The sequence below is a fragment of the Lathyrus oleraceus genome, chromosome 4 (genome assembly GCF_024323335.1).
Source record: "Lathyrus oleraceus cultivar Zhongwan6 chromosome 4, CAAS_Psat_ZW6_1.0, whole genome shotgun sequence".
In the NCBI taxonomy this organism is placed as follows: domain Eukaryota; kingdom Viridiplantae; phylum Streptophyta; class Magnoliopsida; order Fabales; family Fabaceae; genus Lathyrus; species Lathyrus oleraceus.
In genome coordinates, this window is record NC_066582.1 from 262,531,511 (window position 1) to 262,548,663 (window position 17,153).

General features: G+C 35.4%; 1 protein-coding gene across 1 annotated transcript; it reads right to left on the reverse strand.

The window, feature by feature from the left end:
• Positions 1 to 3,981: 3,981 nt before the first annotated feature.
• On the reverse strand, positions 3,982 to 7,487 carry LOC127136984 (uncharacterized). Its single transcript, XM_051063484.1, has 3 exons — positions 5,191 to 7,487; positions 4,801 to 5,112; positions 3,982 to 4,714 (listed from the first exon to the last, which is right to left on the reverse strand). Exons 1-3 carry the CDS (start codon positions 7,485 to 7,487, stop codon positions 3,982 to 3,984), a joined length of 3,342 nt encoding a protein of 1,113 aa, XP_050919441.1.
• Between the last annotated feature and the right edge of the window lie 9,666 nt (positions 7,488 to 17,153).

Consider the following 17,153-nt stretch of genomic DNA (forward strand, 5'->3'; position numbering starts at 1 on the left):
ATTTATTATTAGAAAACATGTTGGTATTTGAAAATGCAACCACAACCCCATTTTTTCTATTAAACCGTGAATCAAATTGGTCATCGCATACAGCCAAAAACCAGTGTAACAGAATATCAATTGAGTATATAGAAGATACCCTGTTTTCACTTTCATATACAAATAAATAAATATAAAATATAGAATTGCATTATGATAAATTGATAATCCAAATCCAAAGAGGTTTGTAAATTGCAATACGAAAAATGAATTAAAATGTAGTCTTTTTTTTCTATGAACTGGTTCAAACTCACACCTCTCTCTACCTTGTCAAAATAGGCATGCGTTGAATAAAAACCCAATTTCATAAAAATGGCTGTTTGAACTTGAATATGTTGAAATTCAAAGTCACGCACCTTTTTTACCTTGTCTATTCCCTGTTCAATTCAATAGTAGTATCAACTAGTTAAAGACATCTTATTCATATCTTTCTTCATCCCACCCACATCTTCAATGTCACAGTCGCACCCTAACAAACTAACAACAAGATAACACAAGCAGGAATTTCAAACTGATTGCAGGAATTTCAAACTGATATCAAACAGCACAGCAAATATTGATGCAGGAATTTCAAACAAATATCAAACAGCACAGCAAACTGATTGCAGGAATTTCAAACTGATAGTTAAACATAGGACTTGTGCTATTATATCTAACTTACATTAGACTATAAAAATGGATAACTAGATCCTTTTTGGAGAGTTTAATTTGAATAAGTCTGCTTCTGAAAGCATGGATGCAAATATTGATGTAGTAAAATTTACGAGAACTTACATAAGTAGATGCAGCACGACTGTCAACCCATTCACCATTTTTCCTCTTGTGTGTTTTTAAAAATAACTCATCGGGACGCAGATCCCTTTGAAGTTCACGTGACTACAAAAATCAAATAATCCAATAATCAATACAGAATACGAGTAAAACTGTCAAGATATAAAGAATCTTCATAATAATAATAATTTGTTAGGATTTTATTACTTACAAGTTGAAGTGCAACATCAATATGAGCCTTACGGCCTGTGGTGTGGACTGCTCCGCCTCTTGCGGAAGCTCGATTGGTCTTGTTTTGAGAAGACACAGCCAAAAACTCGGTCTTTTTCCAATAAGTTTGAAGTTCAACCCAAGCATCATCACCAATCCATGAAGGTCGAGTCCCTTTTCTCCTCGCCTTCCCCAACATGTCGTTTAATCGTTTTCTTCCTTTTTTTTCAAATGCGCTATAGACAAATGCATGATCGAAAGGATCCCACGAAACCTTCTCCTAAAAATAATTAAAATCACATAATTAATATTAATAACCAATTAGTTACTTTTTTAAATATAATTTGATCAACTTAAGTGACAAAAGTCAATAAATACTTACTCCAAACAACTTAAACCAATCAGCTTTCGTATCAGGATCGAGTGCAGACCAATGATGTATAGGTTTATAAAATTGTTTGCGTATCGCATAATTAATGGCACCAGCAACTTCTTTGGCAGGAACTAGCCTACAAAATACAATAATAAAACTACTAAATTATTAAGAATCATATGGATAGTAATATTCTCAACTTTCTTAACAGGTTATATATATTTTAGACAAAATACAATAATAAAACTATATGAGATTTCTTCCACACTTAAACTTTTTTTTCCTTCCATTTTTTTTAATTACAATGTATGATATTTGTTTGTAATAGGAAATGTTGAGATTCAGCAACAGCCTCCAAAGTATTCATTTTTTTTTGTAGTGTTTCAAATGTTGTATAATACTGACATGAAATGTAGTGTTACTGTTATTACCATAATTCTACATATGCAATGGAGAATCCTTTTTATCAATCAATATGTCTAATTGAATATTTTAAACATCAGTATCTTAATGATTACATAGTTAATTAACGAGATACTTACCTCAAAATAAAACATTAAGTAAACTGAAAGAAGCTTATTAGAGAATGATGTTCCCAAGTGGAACTTTAGTACTGTAAGCATATTTAGATTAGGAGCTTTTACACCCAAAATCAATCTACATGTTCTGTTCCTCTGTATAGAATCATGCAATGGAGTTCCTAATGACCAATTATGATTATGACACATGTTACATTCTTGTGTTAATTATTCCAGTCCAAGACAGAACAATATTATTAATCACATTTAACTGTAGGGAAGCACTTAAAAAGCTGTAGTGTACGAACCCATAAAAGGTGAGATTCACAACAAGGTGGAAAATCTTTAATCTTTATTTGGTTTATTACTGCATACTATATTACTATGTCTCTTTAGATGATTATGTTTACATATTTGATATCTGATATTCAGATCTGTCTTAAGTTTTCTGAAGGTCCTATGTAGGTTAACTTAAGCGTGGCAAATCAAACATGTGTCATATTTGGTCATGGTTCAACTGTGACAAATATTTTGTGAGATTCTTTTTAGCCACAGTTTAAACTTGTCGAATTTTGAGCTATGTGCGGTAACCTATGTTTCACATGCCAACTTCAAATGCAGAGGATACACAATTTTACAGAAGCTTCTTTAGGCATGCAGAAAAGCCAAAATCAAAATGTGCAACATATAGTAAAGATTCCTGCACAAAATTAAATTATGAGAATATATATGACTTACCCAGTACCAGATGGTTTTATAATAACTTTCCCATTCTCATCTATTGTTGGCACAAGAGGGGTAATAGTTTCTTGACCCACCGCCTCATCCTCATCAGCATCCACATCTTCCTCCTCTGCCAAATTTGAAGGGCTAGCCATTGTTTGAAGGTTTATACTTTGAGGGCCAGCCATTGTTTGATGGCTTAAAGTTGGAGTAGGCATAAAACTGAATTTCTCAGAGGTAGTGGCATGAACAGGTACTACAGTTGGAGCTGGTGTTGGCATCGACGATGCAGCCTGCACAGACGATGCTGCCTGAGCTGGTGTTGGCATCGACGATGCAGCCTGCACGGACGATGCTGCCTGAGCTGGTGTTGGCATCAACGATGCAGCCTACACACACGATTTTTTAGAAGCTGATGTTGGCATTGATGATGCAACCTGCACGGACGATGCTTCCTGAGCTGGTGTTGGCATCGACGATGCAGCCTGTACAGATGATTTTTTCGAAGCTGATGTCGGCATCGACGATGCAACCTGCACGGACGGTGCTGCCTGAGCTGGTGTTGGTGCCGATGATGCATCCTGCATAGACAATGTTGTTTGAGCAGGTTTCCTAATGATATGCTTCTTGTTAATTATGCGATTTCGTTCTTCTTGAAGTTTTCCTGGTGCTAATACCTTAGCTTTTCCACCTCTTTTAGTCATCTGTTGTCATAAAAATAAAAGGATTAGTCAGTCTCACACTCTTAACAGTATCATAACATTATCAAATGCAGTTTCTGATAAAATTAAAAGTAAAAGAAAAGATGTGGCGAGTATAATATTAAATTAATTTTAGTTCAACAAATGCATAGTAAAGTCACTGCAAATTATTTCATCAATTGTGAAAGCATCACTTCTGAATACAACAAAAAGCACACATCCTGCAAAATATCTTGGGTATGAAAACTATCATGTTGGAAAGAATGCATAAGATACATTTACACAACAGTGGATATGATAATATAAAATAATTCCTCGCAAATGTAATTTAACAGTCTATACTTGGCAGCATCAAGTTACAATGATATATCAAAATGAAAAGTTTAGTACGATATCCTACCTGCATCTGATTGAAGGAAAAGGTTGCAAAGTGGGAAACAGAAATGCAACCGAAAAAGGACAAAATAGAAAGTACTCAGAAGTCATCAGAAAATCCATTAATCAAGGAAATCTACAGTGTTCAAATATTCCATTATAGAAACCCTGTAATCAAATACAAAGGAATGCTGCTAACAAAGGATGGGTAAACAAAGAAAAAGTTCTCTACAGGGAAAAGATAAATGCACAGCGACTTAATTTATCTTCATCAATGCCCTCTATCTGCTTCACTAGTAGAGCAATCAAAAATCTCTTCAAACACATCTAATTGTGACATGTCACGCAAACAAGATATTGCTTCAATTTCTACATTGGGTAGCGCCGGTAACATCCCATCAGATTGATAAGGTACTTCATCCTCTATGTTGTCAATCTCTACGCGACCCCTTGGTTTTGTGGTGATTGCCGCACACCATCCACGCATATCTCTACACATTTCTGGATATGGGACATAATACACTTGTCTTGCATTTTGCGTAAGGATGAAAGGATCATAAGGACGATAACGTTTATCCATCTTAATATCCACAGTTTTATATTGTGGGTGAACCTTTGTGCCCGTATTCCTTGTTGGATCAAACCATTCACAATAAAAAACTGGAATCTTATGCTTCAGACCAAAGTAATCTAGCTCAAAGATATGTTTGATTATTCCATAAAAATCAGTATTTCCTCCTTCTGCAAGACCTTTCACGTGCACACCACAATTGCTAGTTTTTCTACCTTTGCTCCATTCTTCAGTATGAAACTTATACCCATTGATAAAATACATGTTCCATGATATGGCCATTGATGCAGGACTGCGAGACAAGGCAATTATATCTTGGTTAGTAACTCCATTTGTCTCCTCATTTACATATTTCTTCAGCCATATGGGAAACTCTATATGTATGCGCCCAGATGAATCTTCTATATCTAGAGAGTGGTTCTCTAAGAATATGCTGAAATAAATCACACGATTCATAAGTAAATATCTATTATGATATGCATCAATAATTTGATTGAATATATTATGATGCACACTTACTCAAGATATGGTTTAACCTCATCACAATTTATCAAGACATGCACATGTGAAGACTTCCATTCCTTATCAGATAGAAAATATTTTCGTGACTTCCCACTTGGTCGACCGCCACTTTGTAGAATGGACATTGTAGGTAGAATGTCATCATTGTCTAAATGAGGTTTGTTACTAAGATTTATGGTTGGCAACAAACGGAAAGAGTTGAAATAATGAGAGCAAAAGTAATTTGTCTCGCGATGTATATAATCACTGCATATGGAACCTTCAACTCTAGCCTTATTTGTCACTGCCCTCTTTGAGACTCCCATAAATCTGCACATTCAATCATTCCACGTTTATTAATTTATGATAAACATGCAATAAATTAATAAAATCAACCACAACAATTACCTTTCGAATGGATACATCCATCGGTACTGTACTGGACCACCTAGAATTGCTTCTTTCGCAAGATGGATTGGAAGATGCTCCATTGAGTCAAAGAAACCTGGTGGAAAAATCCTTTCCAACTTGCATATGATAATTGGAATATTCTCATCCAACTTAATTAAGTCGTCCATCCTCAATGTATTGCAACAAAGATCTTTAAAGAATCGACTTAGCTCAGTTAATGGTTTCCAAACCAAATCTGGCAATGAATGGAATGCAATTGGGAGTAAACATTCCATGAAAACATGACAATCATGGCTCTTCATCCCATGCACCGTACCCTTTTCTACATTCGCACACCTACTGAGGTTTGAAGCATAGCCATCTGGCATTCTCAATTCCTTAAGCCATTTACAAACCAACTTGGCTTCAGATTTGGTTAGAGTGTAACTAGCCTTGGGTTTACCATTCTTTCCGTTTTCTAAGGGTTGGAGCTCCAAGTCCCCGCGAAAGCATAATTTAGCCAAGTCTTCTCTTGCCTTTTCATTATCCTTTGTTTTATCCTTAACATTCATGACAGTATTAAATATATTATCGAAGACGTTTTTTTCTATGTGCATCACATCGAGGTTATGCCTTAACAAATTATCCTTCCAATATGGGAGATCCCAAAAAATACTTCGCTTTTTCCAATTGTGATCCACTCCATACCCTTCGAATTCTTTCCATTTCGCCTCCCATCCAATTTCAGTAACTTTTGGAAAATTACTTATTACCGCCCATATATCTTTCCCTGTGGAAATGGGAGGTGGCTCATTGGTCACAACCCTATTTTTTAGGAAACTTCTTTTACTCCTTCTGAAGGAGTGATTAGATGGCAAGAAACGACGATGACAGTCAAACCAGGAATTCTTATGGCCACTTTTCAAGGTGAAAGCATCAGTGTGTTCCATACAATGAGGGCATGCCAATTTACCTTGTGTTCCCCATCCAGATAACATACCATAGGCTGGAAAATCATTAATTGTCCACATCAAGCAGGCTTTCATGATGAAGTTTTGTTTTGTAGATATATCATAGGTCAATATTCCATTGGACCACAATCGATGTAGATCATCAATCAATGGTTGCAAGTAGACATCTATCTTTAATTTAGGGTTTTTAGGTCCAGGTATGAGGCATGCCAAAAACAAGTATGGTTTGGTCATGCACATTTCAGGGGGGAGATTATACGGAGTAACTATTATTGGCCAACATGAGTATGGAGAAGCAGACGCTTGAATGTAAGGAGTAAAACCATCTGAACACAGACCCAACCTTACATTTCTGGGTTCCCTAGAAAAGTCAGGATATACACTATCAAAATGTTTCCATGCTTTTCCATCTGACGGGTGGCGAAGGATGTTGGAACTATTTTTGTTCATGTGATGCCATCTCATTTCACTTGCCGACTCAGTTGATGCATACAATCTTTGTAATCTGGGAATGATTGGGAAGTAGAACATTCTCTTCACTGGGATATCTTTGTACTTTCCCATGCCAGTCTTGCGAGGAATGAACCTAGGAGCATTACAAAATTTGCACTCTGATAGATTGCTATCATCCTTGTAATATAACATACAACCATTCTTACAACAATCAATCTTCTCAACCTTTAGCCCTAACTTAGATACCAACTGTGTTGCTTGGTAATAGTTATCGGGCAAGCATTTTTGAACTGGACATACACTTTTAAGCATTTGTGCAACAAAATCTAAACCTTTTTGTGGTACATGCCAATTAGACCTAATTTCAAGAAGTTGAGTAGATATTGATAATATTGATTGGGTAGCTCCCTCATAAATGGGCTTGTTGAAAGATATCAACTTGTCATAAAATCGTTTGGCATCTTCGTTGGGAAACTCATCCTCCGTATATTCCTCAACTTCTATGTTATCATTCACGTGAGAGAATACTCCATAAGGCCTAAAAGCATCATACACCATCTGATTCATTGCCTCAATTTGGTCATCATGATGCACATGCTCACTACTATTTGAATCATTCCTTGTATTAACATTGAGCTCTACTTCTCCATGTTGAGTCCAAATCCAATAGTCTGGTTGAAATCCATCTCGATACAAGTGAAGTCTAACATTAGTTGGTGTTCTTATCTTGAGACACTTGCAATTTATACACGAACACCTTATCCCTCCCTCAGATTTACAAATAGGTTGTTTCAAAGCCCTCTTTACGAAGTCTTTAACCCCGCGAACATACTCTTCTTTCAATCCGTGTCTATTGGAATATACTCTATCGTACATCCAAGTACGATCCATTTTCTATAAGGCAAACAATTAACTCGTCAACCACTGAAAATTAAAACATATATTAGACAAAAATTAATGGCTGATAAGTTCCTAATGGGTATTAGGAGAAAATCAGATAACTTCCTAATGGGTATTAGGAGAGAATAGAATACATGCATTCCAAGGGATTTTTATTTTATTTTCAGTGGTTCAAAAATTAAACATGACGAACATACCAAATTTTAATACTATTGTACATTATTATTTCAGACCTGTAAGCTATTCCAAGTTGTGTTTTCTAACATTAAATTAGAATATTCATATGACCTGTAAGCTATTTTTTATAAGAACCACCTCATATAAGCAAATTTCTCTACCTCATTCATATAAAATTAGATTATGATCAGAAATGATTAAGTAGAAAAAAAACATTTTTTAGGCAAATAGATTAATGATGTTCCCCATCTTCTACTTCATAATAACTAATATGAGAAGTAGCCACCTGTCCCTATGCCGGGAACAGATTACGATCCATTCGAGCCAGGCTGTTTCATAGAGCTCGACCAGTAAAGATGTCATGCAAGAGTAAAATAGATGCATAAAATTCCACCATGTATATCATTAGAAGGTAACTTCCTAATAATCGAAACATGTGTTTGGCTCCTACACCAATACACTTTCCCTTTCCTATACCAAAACATCATCTATGTCCATGTCAACAATATCAGAAAAACAACATTTGCCTAATTATTATGTACAGTGAGCAAATATGAATTGACCGTTTTATTTCAGGCTAGTGCAAGTGTGACAGTTACACTGATAAATTCATTTTAAAAATTGTAATAATAATAAGAAGAAACAGTTCAGTACAAAAGCATAAATCCTATAAAATGTTTGTATTCCAAAGACAACACTAGACCTTTTCTATGAAGTCTGCATTTAAATTTTTTGTTACTAAAATTCAAACCTGTTAATCAATGGAGGCCAAACTCAAAAAGTGGTTCTCACCGACTAATTGTAAGATGTACTTATTTGGAAGATTAACTGGACTGGCCATAAGCCACAAAGTTATGAGAGAGTGAGGTTATAGTCATTTTTCAATTCTGTTTTCCTAACTAATTAACTCTCACAATTTTCACTTAACCGAAATTTAACAAACATTAACAGTCATAACAGAATTCAAAACAACCTACTAACTGATAGCAGACTTAACTCAAGTAAGAAATCTAACAGAAACTTAACTCCATCCTAACAGAAATTCAGTAATCACCAAACAGTTCGCTAATAGCAGTCCACAATAAAAGCATATCATGGTTTCATTTAAGTCATAACAACTCAACATTAACATTAACAGAAGCAAACTATTAGACTTTCAACAATAGTTCACAGCTGACATTACTAATAAGTAATAACACATTCAACTAATTAATTTCCTAACACTTAATTAGCTAAGAAGTTCATAACAGAAACTGTGCAGCAATTTTGTTTCTGTTAGAGGTTATTAGTTAGTTAGGATCTGTTATGAGAAGTTATAAAATCTGTTAGAGGTGGATTTGGTGAGTGAAATGTTTAACTCAAATTCTGTTTTGAAATTAAATTCCATTGTAAATTCAGTTAGTTTAGAAATTCAAAAGTTAGTTGAATCGAAATTGAGATTTAAGTGGAATGTAACTGAAATGAAAATTGTAAAATTTTCCCTCCTTGTTTTATGTGAATGTAGTTATGCAGGTTAATTTCAGTTAGTAAAAAAGACTGTGAGGATGTAAATATCTCATCAAGCATGTTTATACTCTAAATTCTAAGCCGTAATGATCTAATGACTGAAAAATGGCATATCAAATAAAATGTCTAAAAGGCACTGAGCACAGGCCATAGGGCACTAAAAATGACATGACTCAACAAAATGAAAGCTAAAACCAATGCAGAGAATCAACTCCAACAAGGGATGCGTACTGTTCCTGACAAACTCAAAGATCGCAATTCTTAAACAAAATATATGACCAAAACCAAAGCATAATACATAATTTAAATAAACAATCACTTGGAATATATATGATAACAGCTTTAAATTGTTTGTAATCATACCTCTGTCCTATAGCGTGTATCAGCTGGTGGAATCTTTAGTCTTGCCTTCCAATCTTGTGAACTAACATACAAAATCAATTGAGAATAAAATTAAAAGACATTCTTTTCTTAGGGAAAAACAATCACATTAGATTTATCTGGCAGTAGAATAATTGAATTTTACAAGCTATTTTCAAACCTTTCATAAACACATGATAGAGCAAACATCAACCAATATCATATTAGATTTGCAATAGCAAGGCATTAGAAATCATTGTAAACATCATCAAATCAACTTTACATTAGAGCACTATACAGAAATTAATGCAATTCTGGTTATGTTGGACAGAGATAAAACACTCAGAACCTAGAACTTCATAAAACACTATCAAACATTCAGGTTCCCTGCTCAAATTTGAGTTTCAGCGATCATTTACAGACCATGATAATAACTTTCAAAATCATATAAAACCAATTTGATTCTTCACTAGATAGAAAAAGAAAATAAAACCAATTTACTACATAAGACAGGAAAATTAAGCAAACCACAGTGGAAGGAGACAGATTGCTATCAACAGTTAAGAAAAGAGTTGGCGAGCTAAAATAATCAAGCTATCAAAGTTACACAAACCATATCAACGAACAAACATTAACAGCAAATACCCTTTATAAGAGGAGAGGATTCCCTCCTACAGCAAGATATCACCGAATAGACAGCCTGGGCAAACAACCACGCACACAAATGTATAAACATCGAAAAGGATTCACGGATTAGGGATTCACCGAATATGCATTACCTTTGATGATTCAGAAACCCTTTAACGAGGGATTTTGAATTAGGGATTCTTCAATGGATTCACGGATTAGGGATTCACGAATCGGTTCACGAAATTGGGAAAAAACGGATTCACGATTTAGCATGGAATTAGGGTTTTCGTGTTGTGAAATGAAATGGAGGGAGAGTGAAAAATGACGAGGGAAAAGGAAAGAGGGAAATAAGCTGTCGCGCAATTTTTGGTCAGAAATAGAAAATTCCTTAGCGTCCGCCCAGCGGACTCTACTTAATAAATAAAATACTTAAACCTTAAATATATATACATATTATAGATAAATAAATGGAAAAATTATATGATATAATAATAGCGTCGGCAACGCGGACTCTAAGTAAATAAATACTAATTAAAAAATAATGCTACTAGATAGAGTCGGTCTCACCGACTCTAAATAAATTAATCAAACATTATTCAAAGGTAACATAACAAGTAGTGTCGGTTTTGCCGACACTGATAAAAAAAATAACTTGTCTTAAATGATGTACGTAGATAGAGTCCGTTAGTGTAGGCTTAGCCGACACTAATAGTGTCCGTGTCGGTGGCCGACTCTAAACTAGGAGGCTAAAATGACTTATTCTAGTAGTGTTCATCAAGAACCAAATTATCTGTCGTTATGGAGTTCCAAGCAGAATCATCCTGAATAATGGGATGAATCTGAACAACAAAACAATGAAAGATTTGTGCGAGACCTTTAAGATTGAACATCACAACTCTTCTCCGTATAATCCAGAGATGAATGGAGATATTGAAGCCACAAATAAGAATATTAAGAAAATCCTGCAAAAGATGGTGAAAACTTACAAAGATTGGCATGAAATGTTACCCTTTGCTTTGCATGGATACATAACCTCAGTTCACACTTCAACAGGGGAAACCCTTTTCTCTCTAGTGTATGGGATGGATGCAGTTCTCCTAATTGAAGTAGAGATACCATCTCTGAGAGTCTTGATGGAGTCCAAGCTAGAGGAAGTTGAATGGATCCAGAACAGATATGACCAATTGAACCTCATTGATCAGAAGAGAATGATTGCTATGTGCCATGGTCAGTTGTATTAGAAGCGGATCAAGAGGGCGTTTGACAAGAAAGTTCGGCTTCGTGAATTTAGAAAAGGAGATCTCGCACTCAAGAAGATCTTACCAGTACACTAGGATATGCGTAGAAAGTGGAGTCCCAACTATGAAGGCCCATATGTTCTGAAGAAAGCATTCTCTGGAGGTTCCTCGATTCTCACAACTATGGATGGTGAAGAGCTTACACACCCTGTGAATTCTTATGCGGTCAAAAAATACTATGCCTAAATAAAACCCGCTAAGTCGAAAACCTAAAAAGGTGACTTAGGAAAAAATGGGCATCTCGATGGATCATAACCTATGAAGGAGATCCAGGCAAAAGTTAGGGGTAAAAATAAAAATTGAAAGCTCGCTAAGTTGAAAACCCAAAAGGGCGGCTTAGGCAAAAAAAAAGCGTCCCGGTGGATTGAAAACCCGAAAGGGTGGTCTAGGAAAAAATTAGGGACAAAAGGCATTTTTAATGTATCAGACGGTGTTTACCATTATTGAAGATTCAAAGTTGAAGATCAATTCAGTTGCTCTCGTCAAAAGCAAAGTTTTGGAAAAATCTTAGTTATTAGGGATAGTAGTGGTTATTGGATTCAATGTAAACCTTTCTCTATTGCCATTTTCAAAATGTAACACTCCATGGAGCTTTTTCCATTTGAAAGCTACCATTCCAGAATAAAAATATACTTTGCCTATTAATTTTGTCATTTGTACTTCTTTTACATTTCCTTGTTAGGCAAAACGTCATTTGTTTGTTAATAATGATTTTGAAAATGAAAAGGTTTTGAAAAGAAAATATTTTGAAAACACTTTGAAAAACATAATTTTTCTTTGACATATGGAAACATAGAAAGTGAAATATTTTGTCTCCCCAAGAAGTCTCAAGGTTGTAGAAGCACTTTTACACTATCATTACGAAAATCCCTAGTGAAGTCGCCATTTCTGTTGCAGTGAGAATCATATATCAAGCTATTGTATTAACTTAAATCACAAAATATTGAATGTTCACCACCAAAATTTAATTTATCCAAGGGAAATGGAAAATATCTAATAAAGCCCTAATTGAGCAATGTAAAAATAATGCATAGAGATCTAAGGTTCAGGGGTTGGTTATACTAAGGGAATGTATTAGCATCCTAAGTATCTATAGTATCCTATAAGAACCTTTTGAAAGTATTTGTGTCATGTTATTGTCTGTTTACTATTGTTTGGAAATGTTTTAATGGGAAGGACCTAAAGTTTTTAGTAAGTTTGCTCGTTAAAACTTCATGGTCATGTGCCTTTGTATCCTTATAAGGATAGAATCAGAGCAATGACAATTCACCTAACTAAGGGTGAAAGAACACTTGATAGTGATCAAGGTTCCAAAAGGGGAAGTAAGTGTTCATAAAAAACACACTTACAAGAGTTACAAACTCTTACTTAAATCAAAGTTGAAAGTGAAAATGACTCTAACAAGGTCAAAGGGTAACTAGGGATTTCTAAACTACCTATGACATTAAGTCAATACAGAGTTCTTTCCCTTGGATTTGGGCAAAAGGATAAACAAAAGATAATCAAAGATGTTCAAGCATGACATTTACAAAGATAAACAAATGATAAAGAAAGATGTTCAAACATGACATCAAAGGTAAACAAATAGTAAAGAAAGATGTTCAAGCATGACATCCACAAAGATAAGCAAATGAAGAAGATGTTTAAGCATGAAATCAACAAAGATATACAAGTGGTAAAGAAGATGTTCAAGCATGACATCAACAAGGACAAACAAGGATGAAGAAGATGTTCAAGCATGACATCCACAAAGGTAAACACATGATAAAGAACATGTTCAAGCATGAAATCAACAAAGATAAACAAATGGAAAAGAAGATGTTCAAGCAGGACATCAACAAGGACAAACAAGGATGAAGAAGATATTCAAGCATTACATCCACAAAGGTAAACACATGATAAAGAAGATGTCATGTATGACATCTACAAAGATAAACAAATGAAGAAGATATTCAAGCATGATATCAACAAGGGCAAACAAGGATGAAGAAGACGTTCAAGCATGACATCCACAAAGGTAAACACATGATAAAGGAGATGTTCAAGCATGACATCTACAAAGATAAACAAATGAAGAATATGTTTAAGCAAGACATCAACAAGGAAAAACAAGGATGAAGAAGATGTTCAAGCATAACATCCACAAAGGTAAACACATGGTAAGAAGATGTTCAAGCATGACATCTACAAAGATAAACAAATGAAGAAGATGTTCATACATGACATATTCTTTATCATTTGTTTACCTTTGTGGATGTCATACTTGAACATCTTCTTCATCCTTGAACATCTTCTTTACCATTTGTTTATCTTTGTTGATGTCATGCTTGAACATATTCTTTATCATGTGTTTACCTTTGTGGATGTCATGCATGAACATATTCTTCATCCTTGTTTGTCCTTGTAGGTGTCATGCTTGAATGTATTCTTTACCATTCGTTTATCTTTGTTGATGTCATGCTTGAACATCTTCTTCATTTGATTATCTTTGTGGATGTCATGATTGAACATTATTCTTTACCATTTGTTTACCTTTGATGTCATGTTTGAACATCTTTCTTTATCATTTGCTTATATTTGTGGATGTCATGCTTGAACATCTTTGCTTATCTTTTGTTTATCTTTTTTCCTAAATCTAAGGGAAAGAACTCTTTATTGAATTAATGTACTAGGTAGTTTAGCAATCCCTAGTTCCCCTTTGACATTGTTAAAGTCATTTTCACTTTCAACTTAGATTTAAGTAAGAGTTTGTCACTCTTGTAAGTTTGTTTGTTATGAACACTTACTTCCCCTTTTGAAACCTTGATCACTATCAAGTGTTCTTTCACCCTTAGTTTGGTGAACTATGGTTGCTCTAATTCCATCCTTATAAGGATACATAGGCACATGACCGGGAAGTTTTAGTGAGCAAACTTAATAAAACTTTAGGTCCTTCCCAACAAAACATTTCTAAACAATAGCAAACAAACAATAACACAACACAAATACTTTCAAAAGGTTCCTATAGGATACTATAGATACTTAGGATGATAATACCTTCCTTTAGTATAACCAACCCCCGAACCCTAGATCTCTTCGCATTGTTTTTACATTGCATAATTAGGGTTTTATTCGATCTTTTCCCTTTCCTTTGGATAAATTAAAGTTCGGTGGTGAACATTCAATGTTTTGTGATTCAAGTTAATACAATAGCTTGATATCCGAGTCTCATTGTAACACATACATATGCCTAGGATAAGCACACTCGTAGAAACCCATGGCTTTCTCTTAGGTTATCTAATAATGAGACATAAGATAATACACCTTGCACCCACATGGATTTCTCTTGGGATACCTGAAAATGAGACCCTAGATTATTTTGTATGTTCATGCATCCTTATTTGTTCATCAATCCTATTCCCCTTATTGGGCTTGATAAATTTACATTTGATATACTAAATCCCTTTATCTGTTACACTTCCCCTTTGTCTTTTTCAAGTGAGCATAAGTCTCTTGGTCACTTAATAAGACTTGCCTCTGTTACTTTAGAGCACCATCCTCTTCAAGACCCTCAGTGGACTAAAACTTTCATCAACAATTATTCATCTGACTCATCCCCACAAGCATCTCTGGGACCCTGCTCCAACAACTTGTCAGTCATTGACTAGGCTTGCATTCCATGAGCCTTAAGCTATAGAGAATGATGAGGGGGGATCCTCCCTACACTTGTATATAATATCTCTGAGTATGAGACGAATGACCCGATTACTCATAGTATTTGCCTCTATTCATAGACTTTAGTGTAATTCTAGTTGGTTCTATGTCAAGTCCTCCCCTAGCCTTTATGGATCCTATCTTCAAATCTTCCTTGTTTTTACACCATTTGTAATCATTTCTTTGTGGGTTGACACCTTTATGGTTATTCCGTGGGTTGACACCTTTATGGTTATTCCCCATTCCTTACCATATCAGTCTATGTGCTTTGGTAAGACCCTTGTCATGTGACTCTCCGACTTTGACAAGTTCTCCTGCTGGTTTAAACACCATTTACAATCACTTCTATGAGGGTTGAAACATTTATGGTTATTACTTGGGTTGACACCTTTATGGTTATTCCCTCTTCCTTACCATATCAGTCCTAATGCCTTGGTAAGGCCCCTGTCATGTGAGACCCAGTGCTTTGACAAGCTTCCGCTTCCCTTACTATGTTAGACTCAGTGCTTTGGTAAGACCCTTGTCATATGAGTCTCCGGCTTTGACAAGTTCCTCTTCTTTTTCCTTACCATGTCAGACCCAATGTTTTGGTAAGACCCTTGTCATGTGAGTCTCCAGCTTTGACAAGTTCCTCTTCTTTTCCCTTACCATGTCAGACCCAATGTTTTGGTAAGACCCTTAACATGTGAGTCTCCGGCTTTGACAAGTTTCCTTTCTGTTAGTTTAAACACCATTTCAATTTCTTTTCTTTTGAGACACACCTTTATGCTTAACCCACATCTTTTCTTTTGGTTTAAACACCACCCCAATCTGATTTTTTTCTCAGTCTTTATCCTCCGAACTACGAAGCTCTGACTTTCTCATTGCATTATGAGAATACGTAGGAACGAGGATGTGTATCCTTGGTGAGTGCTTTTATTTCTTTTCCACTTTCTCTCTCTAGTTCTCCGAACTACGAAGCTCTCACTTTCTCATTTCACTCATAGAATACGTAGGCATGAGGGCCCTAATCCTCCTCGAGCACCTTTTTTTTTCTAACTCTTTTTTCTGTTTTGCATGTACATGAAGATAGAAACACCTATCTAAGCAAGATCATTCAAGACGGTCCCATGGAGTACCATGGATGTGAGGGGTTCTAATACCTTCCCCTTGTATAACCAATTTCCTTACCCGTATTTCTTTGTTTCATTTTACCTTTAGGTTTTCTCAATGTTTTCCCTTCCCTCTTTTGGGATCAATAAAGTTTGGTGGCACTCTATTATACCTTTGAGCATGCGATGCATTCGGTGGGCATATTTCAGCTAGTTTCAGCTAGCGACTCTACTGGGGAGTACTCTTACAACCTAGTTGCTAGAAGGAGTCGAGCCTAGTTTTGTTTGTTCCTATTTGCTTGGGTGTTTATTTTCATGTTTTGCTGCTTTTAGCTTTATGTTTGTTTATTGCATGTTTATTGCTTTAGATTTTGCATTATTACTAACCCCATTATGGATATCTTATTTTGCTATTGTTAGGTTGGGCTGATGTTACTTGAGAGAAACTCTACACCCGAGTTTAAGTATACACACAAGATAGACTCGTGGATAGTCGTGTTGACTTGTGTTTTTCACGTTAGGTTGACACGAGACCCACACTCAGACTAGAGTTACTTGGGGGTACTTTTGTCTTGTGAGAATTCACTACGACAAAGTATTTTCACTTGATTCCATGACTCTGAGAGGCCTTTTAGGATCACCTTTTGAAGACTAGTTCACACCTGTGGGTGGGATACGAGGTTTTTACAGGGAACCAAGCTCCTACACACCTTTTGCTCTCTTGTGACATCATACTATTGATCTGACTTCTAGCTTAATGTTCAGATTATCAAAAATACGTCCATGTTGTTGCATATCATTTGTATATCATAAAACATCATATTGCATCATATAACTCTTTTTGTATATGCATTTTCATGGAAATCGAGAGCCTAGTTTAATGCTGAGTACTCTGAGATAGA

Coding starts and splice junctions, on each gene's coding strand:
- LOC127136984 (XM_051063484.1), bottom strand. CDS start 7,487: ATGGATCGTACTTGGATGTACGATAGAGTATATTCCAATAGACACGGA. Junction 5,113..5,190: donor TGGATGTATCCATTCGAAAG/GTAATTGTTGTG, acceptor TTGAATGTGCAG/ATTTATGGGAGTCTCAAAGA. Junction 4,715..4,800: donor GAGGTTAAACCATATCTTGA/GTAAGTGTGCAT, acceptor GATTTATTTCAG/CATATTCTTAGAGAACCACT.